At 39.5% G+C, this 20078-nt stretch overlaps 2 protein-coding genes across 3 annotated transcripts; one reads left to right on the top strand and one right to left on the bottom strand.

Annotated features, from left to right (window-relative positions):
* Positions 1 to 1143: 1143 nt before the first annotated feature.
* On the top strand, positions 1144 to 12023 carry LOC117849711 (uncharacterized). Of its 2 annotated transcripts, none has more exons than XM_034731356.2 (15): positions 1144 to 1422; positions 3763 to 3890; positions 3977 to 4109; positions 5050 to 5206; positions 5296 to 5374; positions 5595 to 5635; positions 5791 to 5907; positions 6030 to 6110; positions 7376 to 7438; positions 7560 to 7611; positions 7792 to 7872; positions 8478 to 8525; positions 10663 to 10698; positions 11171 to 11245; positions 11572 to 12023. In XM_034731356.2, exons 1-15 carry the CDS (start codon positions 1263 to 1265, stop codon positions 11638 to 11640), a joined length of 1320 nt encoding a protein of 439 aa, XP_034587247.1. In that variant the 5' UTR covers positions 1144 to 1262; the 3' UTR covers positions 11641 to 12023. The 2 variants fall into 2 exon arrangements, with proteins under 2 accessions (XP_034587247.1, XP_034587248.1); XM_034731357.2 differs by having other exon boundaries at positions 7792 to 7866.
* An 822-nt stretch (positions 12024 to 12845) lies between these two features.
* On the bottom strand, positions 12846 to 18615 carry LOC117849710 (leucine-rich repeat receptor protein kinase HPCA1). Its single transcript, XM_034731355.2, has 19 exons — positions 18255 to 18615; positions 17256 to 17382; positions 17097 to 17168; positions 16892 to 16963; positions 16724 to 16795; positions 16459 to 16620; positions 16299 to 16373; positions 16159 to 16230; positions 16001 to 16069; positions 15845 to 15913; positions 15686 to 15760; positions 15527 to 15598; positions 15309 to 15446; positions 14804 to 15225; positions 14596 to 14727; positions 14367 to 14506; positions 14053 to 14272; positions 13663 to 13898; positions 12846 to 13527 (listed from the first exon to the last, which is right to left on the bottom strand). Exons 1-19 carry the CDS (start codon positions 18352 to 18354, stop codon positions 13009 to 13011), a joined length of 2844 nt encoding a protein of 947 aa, XP_034587246.1. The 5' UTR covers positions 18355 to 18615; the 3' UTR covers positions 12846 to 13008.
* Positions 18616 to 20078: the final 1463 nt, after the last annotated feature.

Genomic DNA, 20078 nt, shown 5'->3' on the forward strand with positions numbered 1-20078 from the left:
ATGTTACGTAAATGTGAAACTCGATCGAGCTGAGATAGGCGATTTGCCGATATGTGCTCATCAGAGGTTGCTCTAACTATGAAAATATGACGTGTGAATGAAAACTTGCAAAGAGAAATCGTGAAAAACACGGTGTACAATACGAGGCAACACTCATCGCTATGAAGAATCATTTATATAACTCATCACATTGAGATTGGAAGGTAATTCTAGAGAATATGTTTGTTTTCAACATTCAAAGCGTGATGTGAGATTGAGACTATATCAAGTTCCATTGTTTTGTTTTATCTAAGGGGGCGTTTGGTTCCCTTTGCTTATTTTTAGCACGTGTCACATCGAATGTTTAGATACTAATTAGGAGTATTAAACGTAGACTATTTACAAAACCCATTACATAAGTGGAGGCTAAACGGCGAGACGAATCATTAAGTCTAATTAATCCATCATTAGCAAATGTTTACTGTAGCAACATATTGTCAAATCATGGACTAATTAGGCTTAATAGATTCATCTCGCCGTTTAGCCTCCACTTATATAATGGGTTTTGTAAATAGTCTACGTTTAATATTCTTAATTAGTATCTAAACATTCGATGTGACGGGTGCTAAAAATAAGTCGGTGGAACCAGACACCCCTTAAATATGTCTACACAAGTTATGGTACAATCTCATGATCCCATATCGCTCAAAAGAAAAACGATACTTGATCTTGGCAATATGTGCTTCTATTTTTGGCTTTGCTCTTATGTAGCTAAATTAATAAGTTTGGTTTGTGCATGAATTCAAGATCCATTTTGAAAAATAATAAGTCATCGTCTAGTTGAGCAAGGAGGTGTGAGGATTTTTGGGCATGTGTTGCCATGCACGGGCATGTTTGGGTAGATTATTTCAGGTATCTAGAAAAACTAAAACTATTTCCATTTTGAAAATGGAGGGAGTAGAAATTTTTAATATTGTGAATTCCAATTAGCAAAACTCTCCCCGGTCCCCACCGGTGAGCCCCGTCCAGCGCGGCAGCAACTACCGGTCGGTGCGGCGGCCCAGCCACGCCACCGGCACCGGCACGGCGACGCACCAAACCCCTTTGCTTCTTCGTCCTCCCTCTTAAACCCCACCGCCCGGTGACCGCACCGCTCCCGTTTCTCCCCAACCATAGCAGCACGTTCATTTCACGTGCCCCCTTCTCCCTTCCCCTTACCCCCACGCCACCTCCCACCTCCATTCGCCGCCGCCAGCCGACCAGCTCTCCCGCCGCGCCGGAAGATGGCGACGACGGAGGGTCTCGTGCCCATCACGCGGGCCTACCTCGCGCGCTACTACGACAAGTACCCGCTGCCCCCGCTGCCCGACGCCGCCACGGACCTCGCCGCCCGGCTCCGCGCTCTCTCCGCCGACCTCGCCGCCGTTGCTCCCATCACCCCCGGTGAGCGCCTGCGCCCTCTCTCGCTGATCTCACCCGCGATCCGCTTCTCCCTTCCCCTAGGCGGCGTATAATCTCGATCTCTTCACCACTTTTTTCAACTGTTCAAACCGGAGTTCGGTTTCTCCCGTCCGGGATTAGACTTAGTATTTGCTTCTACGGGCGGGTAGCTTTGTGGAATCTGGTGGCTATTAGCAAATTACTTGCTCGGGTTGCTGAGAGCAGCTCAAAATTGCTTCTTGATGAAGCGTAAGAATGTGAGAAAGCTCATCCCAGTAGTTTTATGAGCTTTTTTTTTTTCTGTTTAGGTAATTTTTGTACAATCCTGTATAGACTAACGAATCTGTAGCTTCAGTTCAATGGTTACTGGATGAATGACTAGAAAATAAAAGGCTTTTCAAGCCAAAATAGTCAACAAGCTATGATCCTGTTTAACTACTGTTTAGTGTGTTCATTCTTTGCACGACCATAGTGGTATATAGCTGTTTGAGATCCACCAGTTGCTATAGATGTACAAGTGACCACAGCTTGGTTAAAGTTGTGGCTTGGTTGATCAAACTATTCTTGCTGCTGGATGTTGTCATTGTTTTGAAGAGTGTTGCATACGAAGTTGTGGCATCCTTATGGTTGCAGTTGCAGCTGTCTCTTACGATGGATGGTGACCTGCGCTTACCTGGTCCAAACAGGATCCTCAATTTAAACATTGCAAACTCTGCAATGAGCCATCTAATGAATTAGAGGGTGTATCATATTTGTCAATTTTGACCATGGGATGCTACTGTTGCCAGTTTTCCTTTATCAAATGGGCGATGAACTTATAATATCTTATATTTATTGGACTACTCAGGTCTGAGTTTACATGTTAACTGCCATACTCTACATTAACCCTGATGTGCCTGCCACCCTCAGCTACCATCAGTTGCTGGCGGAGCTGCTTCTTGTGCAGTTTTGCTTCCACTAAATGCTTGTGAACTTTCCAGCTAAGTACTCAATTTAGAAATTGAGTGAACCCCACATTGATGGCTTTTGGTAGGTAAAATAGTATTCTAAGAGCCCATTTTTATCTTGTAATCACTATAGCTGAATTCTGGAAAAAAAATAGGTGTTCTCATGGGTTGTTTGCACTTGGTTAAAACTCAGCTTCCTGGAACTACTTGAAAAGTTGAATTGTGACTAGGCCCAGAATGGTTTTAAGAGGCTTTGTCTGGATCACATAAATATACATTCTACAATAATAGTCAATTACTTAGTATATTCTTGCAGCTTTACCCATTCACAGTGGTAAACTGCATGCAATTTGTCTGCAAGACACTAAGATCTTCTTGCGCAAAGAAGATCAAAAACATGACAACTGATTTTGCTTAATGCATGTCACCCACCTGCTCTCAATACAGCAAGTGACTCTCTCTCACAAGACAGAAAGATTACCGATTCATCCCATTTGATCAGAAGTGAGTTCATTGTTGTTGTATAGCGAAACCTTTCCTCGACAAAACCATTCTCAGCTAATAGAAGCCGAGCTATCTATCCAGATCAGGGTTGAACGAAGCGAATTGAAAAGCCAAAGAAAACATAAATCCACTGCGATTAGAAACCTGTGACTCTACAGCCAGGGCTCGATGGCGATGTAAGATAGAAAGAATTGGGAGTTAGGGCTTCAGTTTCCTCTGTGGCCAGTTTAAATTCCAAATCATTTGCCAACATGCGGACTCACTTCTCTTTTATGGGATGAAAGCCCTTATCCCAGTTGTCTATTTACGTTGGTGAATCAAGTACAACAAGTCAGGTCAGAGCTTGTGGTAGAAGATTGGGCTCTGCTACGCAGATCCACTCAACTAGGAAAGAACACAATCAAGGGTAATTAAAACACAATCAACCTATCGGGCACTGCAATTTATTTTTCTTTTCATCTAAAAATGAGTGTTCTACAGACAAAATCATGGAAATGTAGTATGCCCTAGACGAATTTCCCCAATTTCTTAGGTTATTGTGCTCCTATGCAACCAAAAGTTTACTGATGGGAAAATAGGGCTTGCGAGAAGATAGAAGGGTCACTTCAAAAGTGCTTATATACTCTTCAATTTTGGAAAAAAAAATAAACAAATGAAAATGCATGACAAGAAAAGATGAGGAAAGTAATTATTTCATGAAAAATAAGAAGTCTGTGTACCGGGAGCAGGGATTACATGAACACTGATGAGCTTACATTTCTAGGTAGTACAAAGATGCCTTCTGCATAAGTAACCAAAGGCAGCTTTCTGGACCTTTAAACATTATATAATCTTTTTCGGAAAAAAAATCACATTTATAATATAACTATTTCATCCATCTTGCATGTGAAAGATGAGGAGCTCTTGAAACAAGAAGCAGCTGGCATACCTGCCCACAAAATTGATGAGAATATGTGGAAGAACAGAGAACAAATGGAAGAAATTCTGTTTTTGCTCAATACATCCCGTCGTCCTGTGGCAGTAAGTCTAGCCTTTTAGCTACATCTATGTATGAATTCTGCCTTTGCTTTGTTAGTAGTCAACATTTGTCATTTGCATGTAAGCAGCTTCAACAGAAGTCCACTCCAGAAGACACTGAGATAGTTTCTAAACTTGATGATATTGAAGCTAAATTGAAGGACATGTTGAAGAAGTTAGAACAATTTCAGTTGAAAAATGCTGACAATGTTTTCAATACAGGTTGATTTTTTGTTACTTTGTTTTTTCTTTTCCTGTGTTGCACTTCATTAATAGCAAACTAAACGTGAATACTTATTAATAAATCTTAATTCTTATATTGTGACTAAGCCATTGGATATTTATACAATTAAGCAGTTGATGGTTTTGTGCTGTTTACCATTTCAGTTATGGTATAGATGGTTTGGATATCATCTGATAGATTGCTGGACTGATCCACATTGTTTCTGCAATTTATTTTTTGATTCTTAAGATTGATGTTCCCAGATCTACTCAATGCAAGTCATAATATGACATGTTTCATACTTCCATTATATACTGAATACATCATCAAAAACATGAAACAAGTCCTTGGCATGCATTCCATTATGTACTGAGTACATCAGCACAAACATGAAGTGGGTCCTTGCCATGCCACTTTCTGCTGATTATTTGAAAGTATTTGTTTTTTTTTATATCAGGACTGCAAATTTGATGGTAATAACAATGTTTCTGCTTAACCATAGATAGTTCATCCCTTGTATCTACAATTGAGTACAATTACAGCTTCTTAGGGGGCGTTTGGATACCAGGGGCTAAACTTTAGCCCTGTCACATCGGATGTTCGGATGCTAATTAGGAGGACTAAACATGAGCTAATTATAAAACTAATATTAGAACCCCTAGGCTAAATCGCGAGGCGAATCTATTAAGCCTAATTAATCCATCATTAGCGAATGGTTACTGTAGCACCACATTGTCAAATCATGGACTAATTAGGCTTAATAGATTCATCTCGCGATTTAGCCTAGGGGTTGTGCAATTAGTTTTGTAATTAGCCTATGTTTAGTACTCCTAATTAGTGTCCAAACATCCGATGTGACAGGGGCTAAAGTTTAGCCCCTGTCTTCCAAACACCCCCTTAGTAATTGACATTCAATCATTTGTCTATAATATTATGCAGTTATGACATATATGCCCCAAGATTTTCGGGGTACTCTAATCAGGCAACAGAGAGAACGCTCAGAGAGGAATAAGCAAGCGGAGGTAGATGCTTTAGCTAGTGCTGGCGGAAGCATTCGTGATCGATATGCATTGTTATGGAAACAGCAGATGGAAAGGTTGCCTACCTGCAATAATTTCACTTATAAGTCTGCATTTGTTATCAATAATTTTTTTATATTTTCCTTTCCATAATTATAATCTGTAGGAGGGTGCAATTAGCACAGCTTGGTTCTGCGACAGGTGTATATAAGACTCTTGTTAGGTATTTGGTTGGTGTTCCACAGGTTAGTAAACTAGAATCATTCACCATTTCATTCTTGCAAGTATTATTTTTATTTGCTAAAGCTTGGTGTTTTTTATTAGGTTAGATACTCGGATTGCTGCAACTTCTTTATTTTGATATATCTTTACCAAAATAATATACCTAATTAAATATTTACTGTGTCTTTCAGCATTCTGTGTTAAACAGTGATATAATTTGACATTTAGTTTCTTCTACCTCAGGTTTTATTGGATTTTATTCGACAAATAAATGATGACAATGGGTATGTATGCATATCTTTCCATTGAAAAAATGAAATGAATTTTAGCAAATCGTGCCATGCATATCTAAAATTGAGTATGTGAAGTAACTGCATGCATAATGCTGAACTGCTGATGTTGCAACTGTCTTATCTTTCAATCTCAAATTTCTTTCCAGACCTATGGAAGAGCAAAGAGAACGTTACGGCCCAGCTCTATACACCCTTACAAAATTGGTGCTCGCAATTCGGTTGTATCTGCATGTCTCTTTGGCACGATATGGACAAAGGAAAATGTGAGAAGTTCTCATTTGGACTGTTTCTTTTAGTGCTCAGAAAAAGACTGTAGGGACTTACTCTTTTTTAGGTGCAAGAGGATCCTTCTAATTCTTAATTATCTTCCACTAAAAATTAACAGAGACAAGGATGACATTGCTGTGCTGCAGCATGCTGTAATTATATACACCGAGGAGTTTGTGAAGTTCACTGAATTCATTGGGTAATTATAATTTCAGCATTAAATGTACAGTTTCATTCTATATTTATGGCATACTGATATGCGTTGTTCCCATCATCGATGCTCTAGGGCTTCAAAAATTATACATTTCAAACTTCAGTGCTAATATTTAGCTTGTAGAGAAGAACTATGTAAGACCATATACTCTAGTGATTATTTTCCTTTTGCCACTTCCTGTAGTTCTATCCTGGTAGTATTCCCACTTCTACCATTGCAAAACACCCTTGTCTCATTTTCCATTATTCTTCCAATGTCTATTTCCTTACCACTTTGTTATCTCAAAACAGTTTGACTGTAGATAATTGAGAAAACTCAATAGAAAGTCCATGACTATCAAGGTACATATCATAAAATTGTAGATTTTGTTAAAAGAGTAAAGAAAAGGGTCATAAAACCATAAACATGAACATAAGTTTTAATTTTGAAGCAGATTTTGCTCAAATTGCTCTGAGGCTGAAATGTTTTTCCAAAATGACAAGATTTTATATTGTTGAGAAAATTTCAGAACTATTTTTTCAAAATGACCATTAAAATTGCATTTTATGTTTTTCCTTATTTTATGAACTTTGTTTGGATCAAAATATATTTCGTGAAGGGGCATTTTACAATCGTAGAAAGAAGATTAGACATCGAAGTAGTGGCAAAAAAATGTCTCATTATAAAAAACGATTGTTAGTTTAAAAACTCAAAGTAGATCCCAAAATAGTAACAAAACCCTTGGAATGTATTCTGAAGTGCACAAGTCAAGCTTTTCTTAAATTTCCAATGAAGTAATTCATTCCTATGGCTTCAAGAAAAAAAAAGGAGTTCCTGCCTTTCTTTCACTTCGGTTTGCATGTAAATAATTATTAATTGTTGTATTTGTTTTCTCTTTCATTTTTAGCTTTTCAACATGAGTTGTTATCTAACTTAATATAGGTTCCATTTTGAGGAGAATCTCAGATGATTTCTTGTTAATTACCATTACTCTTTCTGTCCAAAATCGTGGCTGTTATTTCTATTTTTGGTAGTTAAGGCAGTGATAATCAATATAGTTAATTACAGTTTCAACCTGGTAGCCAAAGGCAACGTGTAAATAGCATAGCATGTCCAGCGTTCATTTTTCTGTTTACAATTACTTTATAATAGGTAATTAGATGTCAATGTGATGCAGGTTCAGCTCGCTAACTAGCATTAATTATTTGTTGTGTATAAATTTTATAAACTATTTTCATGATTTTTTCAACTAATGAGTCAACACTCTGCAGCGAGGTTTTTGTGAATGCACCATTCTTTATATCTGCTGAGGATGCAGGTGCTGCAGATGCAAGGTAATTTCTCCATTTAGCAGTAATCTCATGCACTTTGCCACTAAGCAATTTAGCTTAGTACGAAGAAGTACAAGAGAGGTTTGCAGAACTGAAATACCTTTTCCACCTACTTTTTTGGTAGGAAAAGTGATGAATACAAAGAAACTATTATTCCAGCTGGAAAGACTCATGAGGTACATATCTAGTTGACCTTTGCTTTATTTATTGGTAAATAAGATATCTTTTGCGCTCGTTGGCATTTCCCTGTTCAATCTATCATCAAGTCCCGGAGCAGTCATCTGGACTGTTAAGTAGTTGATGTTTTATTGATGGGTGGCCTAATTTGCTTAAGTTTTGTCATTCACATTGTTCAGGTCATCTTGAGTGTTGAAGCCATAAACTCATACATTGCATGGGACTTCTCCTTGCAACAAGGGGCCCTCAACATGGTATTGGTACTACGCTGATTCCCTACTCTATGCAACAGAAGATGACTCTAGTTATGTATTTCGTTTTTCTAACTATGCAAACACATTTTTATTGTTTAGAAGGCTTCAATGGTTCTTCTTACTTATGAGATATTTGTGGTTTATGTGAAAGAGATTAATAAAAGATGGGACGAGATATTTGGCTGAAATGAAAAAAAATAGTAAAGCCTAGAACGCTGATGTCACTGTGATAACTATCTTAATTATAATCCTGATGATAATATATGGTAGTGTCTTTAGCTACTCCCTCCGTCCCAAATTACTATTTGTTTTGGCTTTTCTAGATGCAAAACTTTTGCTATGTATCTAGACATAGTATTTATCTAGGCACATATCAAAAGCTATGTATCTAGAAAAGCCAAAATGAATAGTAATTTGGGATAGAGGGAATACTAAAAGAGAAATGTTTCATACTACTGTTGAAATAGAAGTGCTGGATAATGATTCATGTTTCTTGAACCAAAGAAGCAACGTCATCTGTAATTTCAACTAGGATTGTACAGCCTTTGTAATGGTTTAGTAGTTAATCGATTTTTTCATAATTCCTTATGAGAAAGATTTGATGTTGGCAGGACATTGGATTTCATGTGGAGTACATTAGCCCTTCAGGGGAAAAAACTGTAAGTTTCTTGTTTAATAGGATTTTTTTTTGGGGAAGTTGTTCACTAGGATTTGATACTCAGTTCATAAATGAAACTGAGATATCCAGAAGACATCTTCTCTGTTCATGGACGTTGATAGGATTAATCCATTTTTTATAGCACTGTGTATAGTTTTGTGGTTTTACAAAAATGGTTTGATTGTTATGAGGGGTCTCTTGTCATTTTTACTGCACAGCAAGTATGTGTTTGCCTTTGGTGTTCTATCGTATTTCCATCACTTGGAGCATTCTCTTGTTTCTGATAAGCCACTATGGAAGATCTGTTGATGGCATTGGCACAAAACACTTTCTCATGTTCAAGTTGCAGTCTTGCAGAGTCCCATGGTTAGGGCTATTTTTTTAGGAAAAAGTTCATTTTACTCCCCTCACCTATTTACTTTGTCCGCTTAACCCTCTAAGCAAAATTTAGGCTCACTTTACTCCCCCGAACTATTTTATTTGGAAAAATCTACCCCTTAAATATATTTCTCTTTTTTGTTTCTTCGGATGCAAGTTGAGTTTTTATTTCAGATTTTGTCACTTGACTTATAACTTGATGCTCTACATTAGAAAAATACTTCAGATATTTTTCATAATCACTTTTCATAAATTTTGTATATCTAAGATCAATTTCATATTAAATATTCCTAACCTATGAAAATAACCATAAAAAATTCTTAGTATAATTTTTTTTACATAAGGCATCATGTTTTATATCTTTCACAAAATTTGAACTCAAAATTCAACTTATACATGGAGAAACAAGAAAAGAAAAATCTAATTAGGGGTTGATTGAACCAAATGAAATAGTTCAGGGGAGGGGAGTAAGGTGAGCCTAAATTTTGTTCGTGGGGTTAAACGGACAAAGTGAATAGGTGAGGGGGGTAAAATAGCCTTTTCCTTTTTTTATATGTTGTGTCCAATCTATTTAACCATGTTTGGCTATATGTTATCCAATTGTACTAGTGAAAGAATTGCATTGAGAGACACCTTTTATTTCTGCATAGTGTGAGTGGGTGGGTGTGTTTGTGTGACTACTCATGTGCTCTGGTTCCCTTAGGGTTAGGATAAGTTAAGATAGGACCAATTGGAGATATGTTTAGATATGGTTGGATAGGATTAGACTGGATCCTGCTTACGGGTCAGAGTCATCCTCTTTATGTAAAGGGAGGAGTTGTACCAATCACAATCAAGCAATGAAGAATGACTGCCCATAACAGTAACAGAAGAGCGGTAAAAATAAACAGAACAAACTTTCAGTGCAAAGTGAAACAAGGCCATCTATTAAAAAACTCAGACGGTGGGGAAAGGCCATCCCACGGTATTTCACTAAGAAGCTCTCAGTCAACCGACCGAGAGGAGGACCCAAACCCCGGCTTCACCCTGGTCACACCTTTACCTTGGCTGGCGACCACTGCCACTACACCTGTAGGGCTGCAATGTTACCACAGGCCAGCGCCCTGCCAGCGAGGGAACTTTTCTTGGTGCCACCAGGGTTTGCTGGCAGCTCCCTCACTTGGGGTGTTAAATCCTACATTATAAAAGGGATGGCTAAAAGAGACCATCTGTTAGTGGAAAAAAACAAACTAAATTTGTAAAGCATTCCCAATATTGTTCCACACAAAATCATTGGGAACTGCCTTATAATGGAGTTTGTTTTACTTGGACCAACATTTTGTTTATTGTAACACCCCATCCTACAAAGCCGCACTGCCTAGACCTTCCAATGGGCGAGCCCGCATACACGTAACACCCTACTTACACTTTCTCGCTCGCTTCGTGTAAAAGGGTCAACCCGAATGTGCTATAGTTGGAGGACAAAGGTTTGTAAGTTGGCTCCACCCTTGCTTAACTAGCAAGGTGGTACTTAAATAAACATGCGCACTTGCGCTCATGGGCCATTACTGGGCCTTATCCGAATTGGGTTGGGTGTCACATTTACCTCTGACCTGTGTTATTTCCTCTGGTTTTACAGAACTATGTTGTGTCTATTATTTTATTAGATACCTACAGTTCACAAGATGGCATGATCTCTTCTTTTTTCATGGCTGCTTCTCAAAAAGATCTCATTAGTTCATAGTGTCAATTATCGTCTAATGGAACTGTATGTATTGTAGCTAATTCTTCCCTACCGACGGTATGAAGCTGACCAAGTAAGTTTTCTTTCCTGGTTGCGCCTTTTCTTGGTTCAGATATTCCATTCATGGATTGACAAAATGGGTCCAATGGATAATGTTTGAATTGGTGGGATGTGCCAAAAGCTTTTCGTCGAAAACTGAAAAAAGTAGATACATCCTGAGCATCATTGTTTTCATTAATAGAAGACTGTCATGCATACCCAGATGCTGCCTATAGATAACATTACATATTAGAATTCTGAAATGTATGGTCTGTTATTGTTGAATATGTTTAAGTTGTCGAAATAGTCGAGAAGGATGCAGTGAGGTTAACCTTCACTATGTCTCGTTGTTGATGCCTACACTAGTTGCCAGTGACTCCCAAGGATGGTTTTAAGTTCCCCTAAAGTCAAAGTTTCTCCACTCAATACTACGCTTGATCAGCCCACAGTTGAACACCTCTGCACTTCTTCTAATGTTTCACATGCATTTGGTTTGTCCTACACAGGGTAATTTTTGCACTGTTTCAGCGGGATCATACAAACTTGTATGGGACAACTCATATTCGTCATTCTTCAAAAAGGTATATCACAAATGATTCCCTGCGTATATCGTCGCAGTTAATGTCATGTTTAAAGCCTCTTTTCCAGTGGATAATTACTCCCTCTTTACGCTGGAAACATTTTCGATTATCTATGATGATTCATCTCCAATACTCCTAGTGTTTATACCTGAATTAATAAACAAACTCGAGCATTTCCTTGTTAATGACCACAAACTCAAGTATCTTATGTCATGACTGCATTGAACTAACATCAATGGATTGTTAAAGTCCACAAACTCAAGTATCTTATGTCATGGCTGCACTTCTGTTCTAGTGATGATTCATCTAATTTTTCCTCTTGACAGAGCCTCCGGTACAAGGTGGATGCTGTGCCACCGGTTGTCGAGCCGGCCGTGCCCGCCTTGGAGCCCTGATGAGGCCTATCTTAGTGTAACGCGATGAGGGCTGATTACTGTTATGGATTAGATGTGCAGATGCATCGGAAGCCCCACACGGTGTTGTAACCAATTCTTTTATCGTAATCGCAGGGTTCTGGCGATTCATACACGTAGCTTTCACAGTGTGAGTGCAAGATATGTACTCTGTGCACATGGTTACGGTCACTTTGCCCACTGATGAATGCCTAATTCTATACCAGAAAAGAAAAGTGTTTACTGTAGCTACGATTGAAAGCATCCGTGTCTCATTGGAAGTTATGGAGGTGCTCAACTGTGCAACATATGCATCTGATTTGGCTACCAGTAATTGAATTAAATTCATGAAATTGGAGTCAAATTCATATTTTGGTGGGACTTAATTGTGGTTCTGATTCTGATTCCGGTTATCTGTTTAGTTATCATTTTGGATAGAATCTGTTGTACAATGAGGGTGCAAATTGTGTTTTGCAGTTGCCCCTTGCATCAAGTAGTAACTCTCCGTAAGATATTTGTTGCAGGCAATTCAGCTAGCTATGGAGCTACTTTTAGCATCTTATTAGTGTACGGTGTACCAACTGTATATATGGCCATGCCACAGTTTGATATAAAAATTTAAGGAAAACACCTTGCTGTTTACAATAAAACTTCGTGAGATCGGCTGAGATTTTTTGGGGATTAATTACAACTTACAACAGATAGGAGTCTCCATCTTATAAGTTTTTTTTAGTGCTTTGGAGATCCATTTTTGAAAGAAGACTTGGGAGGAAAAATCATATTAGTACCTTCGAAGTTACAATTAGCGTATCTCACAATATCTATCCAAAAATAGAAAAAGTAACATTTATTATCCTATATAGCTAACCGAAATTTCGTGTGAAAATTCAGACGCTACATATGTTCTGTGCATAGATAATGGATATGTCATCATATTTCCTTCACAATCCAATTCAGCTCTATATATATTTATCTCATATTTCCTTCACAATCCAATTCAGCTCTATATATATTTATCTCAAAATCATATAGTATTTCAGTCCAGCCTTAGGAGCCCTCCAATTTTCTAAGCCAAATTAAAGGATCTTTTACCACCCCTACTTGCAACACGCCAAGAATTGTAAAGGAAAAAACTGCTATGATTTATCATTGACGGGGAGATTGAAGTTACGAAGTTACATGTTATAGACGTCTCTGTTCCAAAAAAAAAAAAAAAAAAAACGATAGGTCCCCTTTTTCTCTCGACGGCGAAAAGAATCGTCATAAGTTTATGGATTCTGTACAGTCCTACTGAAACCTATGAATAATGTACACTAGGGATAAACTGCTGCCCCTTACCAAGCTTTCCTTCCATCCTGTACATCTAGGGATTCATGACTTCAAGCTGCCATCAGAAGAAGGGAACACCCCACTGTACTCAAAAGCCCTGCTGTTCATATCAAACGTCGAGGACGACGTCGATGCGCTGGAGTACGGGAGCTTAGGCCCGACCTTCATCGTTCTCGACTCGATGCTGAAGGAAGAGCTCGCCGACATGGAGTCCGGTGTGAGCCCGTTGTCCTCCATTATCCCTTCAATCTCCCTCACAATGGCGTTCATCGAGGGCCGGCCGGTTCCCACCTCTTCGACGCATTGCAGAGCCAGTTTTAGGAACCGTGGGAAGCCGAGGAGGCTCCCCATTTTCTCAAGGACTGGGTCCATCACATCCTTGAGCCCGCAGTGCTTGCGGTCCTCCATGTCTAGCGCCATCTTCACCTCGCGGACGATGTACTTGTTGTCGTGTATCGGTGGCTTGGCCACTATGAGCTCTAGCAGCACCACACCGAAGCTGTAGACATCGCTCTTCGCCGTGAGCTGCTGCGTCATGTAGTACTCAGGGTCTAGGTAGCCCTGCAGTTTTGTAAAGAGTTTGAAGTGATGACTGGTGAGTATGTGCTCCAATGAAATGGCAAAGCATGTTACGTATGCCATATATAAGCAAGAGACATTTTTGTGCTAATACAGGGACACAAAGTGCAAGCTTACCAGTGTTCCCTTCACATTGGTGCACAGATGGCCTTCCTCGCTGTCGGATACCAGCAATGACAGGCCAAAATCCGCAACCTTTGCGGTCATCTTCTCATCAAGGAGGATGTTGGTGGACTTCACATCCCTGTGAATGATTGGAGGATTGGCGTGGTCATGGAGGTAAGCTAGCCCTCTAGCTGAATCCAGAGCTATCTTGAGCCTCCTGCTCCAGTCCAATTGTATTCCTTTCATACCTACATAAACCAGTTGGGATTAGTTCTGGCAGATCACGTATGGTTCACAGATATTGTAGCCTGATACTTTTTACTTCATGATTCTTACAGTTAATCAACAAGATGCACACCTTCTGTAACCAAATGTAACTAATAAAATGATGGAAAAACTTACCATATAGAGCCTCACTTAGCGTTCCATTGGGTATGAACTCGTAAACAAGCATCTTTTCGCCCTTCTCGAAGCAGAAACCAACTAGTCCAACCAAGTTCTTGTGATGAACCCTGGAAAGGAGTTCTATTTCTGTCTTGAACTCAAGGCCACCCTGCATGGACCCTTCCTTGGATCTCTTGATTGCTACTAACTGCCCATCCGGAAGTTTTCCTCGATACACCTGTTATATTGCAATTGAAAAAAACTTGTAAATCTGTAGTAAAGACAAGAAAAGCATACCGCACTTTCAGTTTGCAGAGGAATTGTTTCTTTACCCTTCCATAGCCTCCTGCCCCAATCACATTGATTTCTCGGAAATAATTGGTGCACAATTTGAGTTCTTCCAATGTGAAGAATCTAGCACTTTTCAGTTTTGGTGCTTCACCAATATCTTCTCCCATTGATCCCCATGATGCTGAAAATTTAAACAGAGACGTTTATGGCAAAGTAACATTAGATTGCAGAATAAAAATATAAGTGAAACTCTCGAGTAGAGTACATTACCAAATGGATTATTGACGGACACAAGCCTCTGCGCCTGCTTCTTTTGTTGCACAGCGTAAAATCCAACCAGAGTTAGCCCCACGATCAGGAGAACAGATCCGGTCACAATGCCAATCAACACTGCTCGAGAAGCTGCACACCAGCGATTACGTTTTAGCCTAGTACATATGATAGTATCAGAAACAACCAAGAAGAACTGAATAGTTACTTTTGTCATGGAACGGGTAAGGATCCGCTTTCACATAGTAAGGTCCAAACTTCTCCGGTGGCTTGTAAGTCTGAAGGGTCAGGTTGAAGCAGTTTAACACTTGCGAGTAGTTGAATTTCTTCTGGTTTACTGGGCATGCCTTGATTGCCACCTTAAGGTACCCACCTTCATTGAAGTAAGGTTTTAAGCCTAGCCGGTTCGGGGTACAGCTGCTCAGTTGACCAGATAAGTTCTTCTCCAGCTGAGGAAGGTACTCGATTACATTGGCGAAGGAAGGAGCTCTGAAGATGATAGTTTCAATAAAAGGATTTGCACACTGGACATCAAAGGGAACAGGCTGAGGTGGGGCTTCAGTTTGCAGGCCCGTGCATGGCGTTGTGTCTGACAGAAGAGAATCATTGCAGAGTGGGTTTCCTTCAAGCCTTTGAGAGAATGAAATAATTTGATGAGAAATGAATGTACTGCTGTCAGGAAACTACGTATTGAAATAAGCAGAAATACGCACTTGAGGTTTTCAACATTGAAGCTGTTGTACACTGTAACTGAGGAGATTTTGTTGTTTCGAATATCAAAAACATCCAGATGTGTTCTTATATTGTTGCCCATGTCAAGCGTGCCATTCAGTTCATTATCATTTAGTACTCTGCAGGATGCTTGACAAGTAAGTGTATTTTGATAACATAAACAATGCTAGAGAGGTCCTATGATTTTAACATGTCTTACAGATGTCGCAATTGAGGAAAACTGAAAAGCTTCTGCGGCAGTTGCCCAGAAAGCCCGACTGACTGCATTGTACTGCAAGAAAAAAAGAGACTTCGATCATGCGATTGCTCCAAAAACTGCAACTTTACTGACTAAGCTCAGATGAGATTTGTGATTTACAGGGTCATTATGCTCTTCAAATCTGAGAACCAGCTTGGAACGTTAGAAGGATCAAAGCTGTTGTTGCTGATGTCCCTGTGGACAGTGATAAATCATGTGTTAATAGTAAGAGAGCAAGTTTCTAGCAATATGTGGCTTGAGCTTGCAGGAAGTTCTTACACATTTTCCAGAGAGCCCATCCCCGTCAAGTTAGGAATTGGTCCACTTAGCTTGTTATTTGAAAGCATTCTGGTTGATTTTTTTAAAAGAATGTTACAAGTGGAACAACACAAAGCTTATCCTAATAAAGTAAAATATTCGAATTGGACAACTTACAGAACGTGGAGCTTAGTCAGGTTGTTGAAAGCAGGAACTTTACCCGTGAAACCGTTGTTATTTAGACGACTGTATTCAGAGAGCACATCAAGATAATCAGCTTCCCGAACTAATACTAACCGCCATCCAACCGTAGAGCAAGTTTTATGAACACTTACAGTACTTCAAGGTATGGAATTACACCAATGGATGTTGGAATGGGTCCAGTAAATCTGTTTATATCAAAAAGTCTGGACAAAAGAAATCATAGTTAGAAAAATCCTAATGAATGAGGCAAAAGTTAAATCTTTGAGCTTACATATGCTTGAGGTGCATGCTGGAGTTGAAGAGATTTGTTGGGATAGAACCTTCCAGCATGTTTCCATTGAAATGGCTAGAAAGAACAGAAAAAAACATATTTATGAGTGATAGCCTCATAAAGAATAAGCAACAAAACTGATGTCATTTATGACACTAACAAGTGCTCTGCCTTGACAAGCTGGTCCAATCCAGTTCCATTGTCCTTGGAATTTGGGAGTGATCCTGTCAACATGTTATCGGCAAGGTCCAGCCAGATGACATTCGAGAGCTTGCCTAATGAGGGTGGAATGCTGCCCGTTAATTTGTTTGAGTTCAGAGCACTATGCAAAAACATCAAATTAAGAAACAAAATTAGTATCCTGCTGATATGGATACATTCTAACAATACGGAAAAAATGTTGATAGGAAGAACAGTAGCCTTACAAGAATTTTAGTTGAGACAGGTTGCCTAGTTCGCTTGGAACAGGACCGGTGAAACCGCAACCTATCAATGCCCTGCAATATATTTGAGTAAAAAAGATGTTAATCAATAAAGTGTAGAAAGAAGATGAGCACTGGTTCCTCAGTTCAGTAACTTAGCTGACAACTTACAGATATTCAAGCTTAACCAACTTGCCAATAACAGCTGGCAATGGCCCATCAAGACTGTTTGAGGATAGATCCCTGCAGAACATCGATCAGACATAGTGCATCAGTGTCCTAACATTCCACAGCCCTGTAATCATAAAACAGTCCAAGCATAGAGGCATCCACAACATTTTTGGGAAAATAATGTAACATGATGGCAACCACTCACAGGATCCTTAGTTCAGTCAGGCTTCCTATATCATCACTCAGAGTGCCACTCATGCTCATACCAAACAGATTCCTGCGATGCGAAGAGCGTTAAATCAAGGGAGAACGAAAAATCAGGATCTTGAGCAGCTGCTGACATGCTGGGAACAGCTTTACTCACAGTGATGTGACCCTTCCATTTCCGTCGCACAAAATACCGTCCCATTTTGCGCCACAAGGATCATTGTATTTCCCCCAGCTAGCAGGCACATTTTTCCACTTCTTCATCAAGGATCTGAGAGCAGCCGCTGCAAGAGGGAGGAGGGTGACAACAACTAGTCAACCAACTTTTGGACATTTGATTTCATTACTATATTGCGGCAGGTATGAATTAAACTAGTAGGTTGGGATTGGCTCTATTGGAACAACCTTATGCAAATTCTTTGGTTATAGATCCTTTACTAAATAACATATCTGAAAAAGATTGGAGCATCAAAAGTTTCATTATCTGGCACCATGAAACTGGAAGAATCACATCAACCGTGGTCAAGCATATGTATGGAAACAGCGTTTAGTAGATATAAATTAATGCGAAACACAGATGATGTGAAATTAGAAACTGGCTGAACAATGGCACCAAAGAACTGTTTCCGAAGAAAAGCAAGAGAGAAGCAATTTTGCTACCAATAAACCTTAAAGTAGGCCGCTCCCAACATAAAACTGGAAGAATGATATAGAAAAGTTATATTATCTGGCACGAACGGGAAGAACATGGTCAGGCGTATGTATCAAAGCTGAGTTTAATAGAGAAAGATGAACACAAAGCGCAGGAAAGGTGAAACTATATGCAGGAAAGAAAGCAATTTTCTTTTCTTTTTTCTTTTTTACTTTTTGCCATTTCCACCCTCATCCAATCCGAGGAAACTAAAAAGTCCAGCGAAACAAACGAATCACCAAATCAGAACTGAATATCTCCAATTTCTAGACAAACTAAACACATAGTATTACCAAATTGAACTCCCAAATTTTTGCTGCTGCCCTTCAATTGGTAATACTTGACAATTAATTACTGTTGAAACAGGCAAAACTCTTCAGCCTTCCTCTACTGAAACGCATAACCCGCAATTTTTTTTTCTTCCCACTCCTAAAATTCCACGAATTGCAAAAAAAAAAAGCTTACCATCTTGCGGGTTAGTGTCGGCGGAGGCAATTCTTAATCCGGTTGCGCACAAGACGAAGAGCAGCAAGAGGAGCTGCTGCCTCCCCCTCATCATCACCATCAGCTCCACCGTGCCCGAGCCAGAACTACCAGAAGAATGCCTTCTCCGATCTTAATTCCCAAAGGTCCTCCTCCCAAATCCCTCGTCCTTGCGGAAGAGGTTGTGCAGCAGCAAGGGAGCAAACCTCTAAGGTGGGAAGAGGAAGAAGGCGAGAAGCGAAGCTCGGCGATGCCGAAGTGGTCGTGCCTGAAATAAGTCTTGCTCCCCGAACTTTTGGTTGTATACTCGGTCCAACTGCCTGACATTTTCATAAGCTTGGAGCCTTCTCTTTTGCTTGCATTCTATTCTGGCCCTTCAGAGCTTGTCAGGTTTGACCCTCTCCTTGAGAACTACTACAGTTACTGTTGAAAGCGAAAATCATTTTACAGGTGTTAACAAAATACTCCCTCCATTTCAAATTGTAGATCGATTTATCTTTTCTAGATTAATAGATATTGTTATGCACTTAGATAAAGTATATGTCTAGATGAATAATAATATTAATGAATTAAAAAAGTTAAAACAACCTACAATTTAGAACGGAAGGAGTATCACTGATTGTTTTTCTATAGGAAGTATCATTGATTGTTTTCCTCTATAAAAAAACAGAGTGTTTGAGAATAGCTACTGCCACTAGCTGAAAGGGATCTCATTTATGTCCCTGAATGCAATTCATTGAATCTCCGTTTAAGCGATAACGTGGTTTGAACCGGATCTACTCCGTATTTCTGTCACTTGCAGTTTTCCCTACTACAATTTGCACTTCAATTTGATGATGATTATGGCAGATAAAGTGATTCTTAATGAAACTTAGTAGTACCTAGGAGTTGAATTCTGGTATTTTTTTAACCATTCTTGGGCTGGAAGAGAAGGGTGGAAACCTAAGAATTGGTGAGGATGAAGACCTGGTCAACCAAAAAAAAACACGTTGCCACCGTAGGGGCACATGATGCCGAATGGTCAAACAATTGGGATTTAAATAAGGATCATCACTTGGGGTACCCACTCATGTACCACGATGCTATGTTTCCATAGTTGATTTCGTTGATGTCTTCATGGTACAGGGGACAAATATATAAGTGGCCTTGAATTGCAAGCAGTCAAATCATGTATGAATCATTTGTCGACACGTAGGGGTTGGCACATATACTAGCACTATTCGACTCTAACGGTTACCTGTACGGAGTATTTCAGTAACAATATAACAACAATAATTTATGGATCGCAAAAATATAGTAAAATTTTAGCAACTATAGTAACGACATGGATTGTGAAGTTTCCCCAAGCAAATTATGAATGCAAGTTTACTTCGTATCCGATTGGATATCAGGTAGAGTCTACAAAGTGTTCATGCACACCTCGGTGGCCCTAGCAAAAGCTACCCACACATGATTATCTTCCTTCCCACCATCCTCCTTAACTAATTGAGAACTAGGTGCAGCCGTGCAGGCTTCTCAGCAGCAGCAGCAGCTCCATCCATAGTTTATGGCATGTCGACGGTGTCCATCACGCAGTCAAGCCTGTGTCGTCCTATTCGCTCCTTTCGGCATCTCAACTTCTTGGAACCTACCACTCATGCCAAATTAGAAATATCTTGGAAGGAATCCAGAACAAATGGGCAATATACTATGTTACAAGCCCTACCAACCTTCAAAATTTTCAAATTAGACTTGAATTACTTTTGGTTTTGTGACGGTCTTTTTGATGAAGAACGTGTAGACCGTGTCGACGTACCGTAGGTCGTT

Source organism: Setaria viridis, chromosome 3 (genome assembly GCF_005286985.2).
Source record: "Setaria viridis chromosome 3, Setaria_viridis_v4.0, whole genome shotgun sequence".
In the NCBI taxonomy this organism is placed as follows: domain Eukaryota; kingdom Viridiplantae; phylum Streptophyta; class Magnoliopsida; order Poales; family Poaceae; genus Setaria; species Setaria viridis.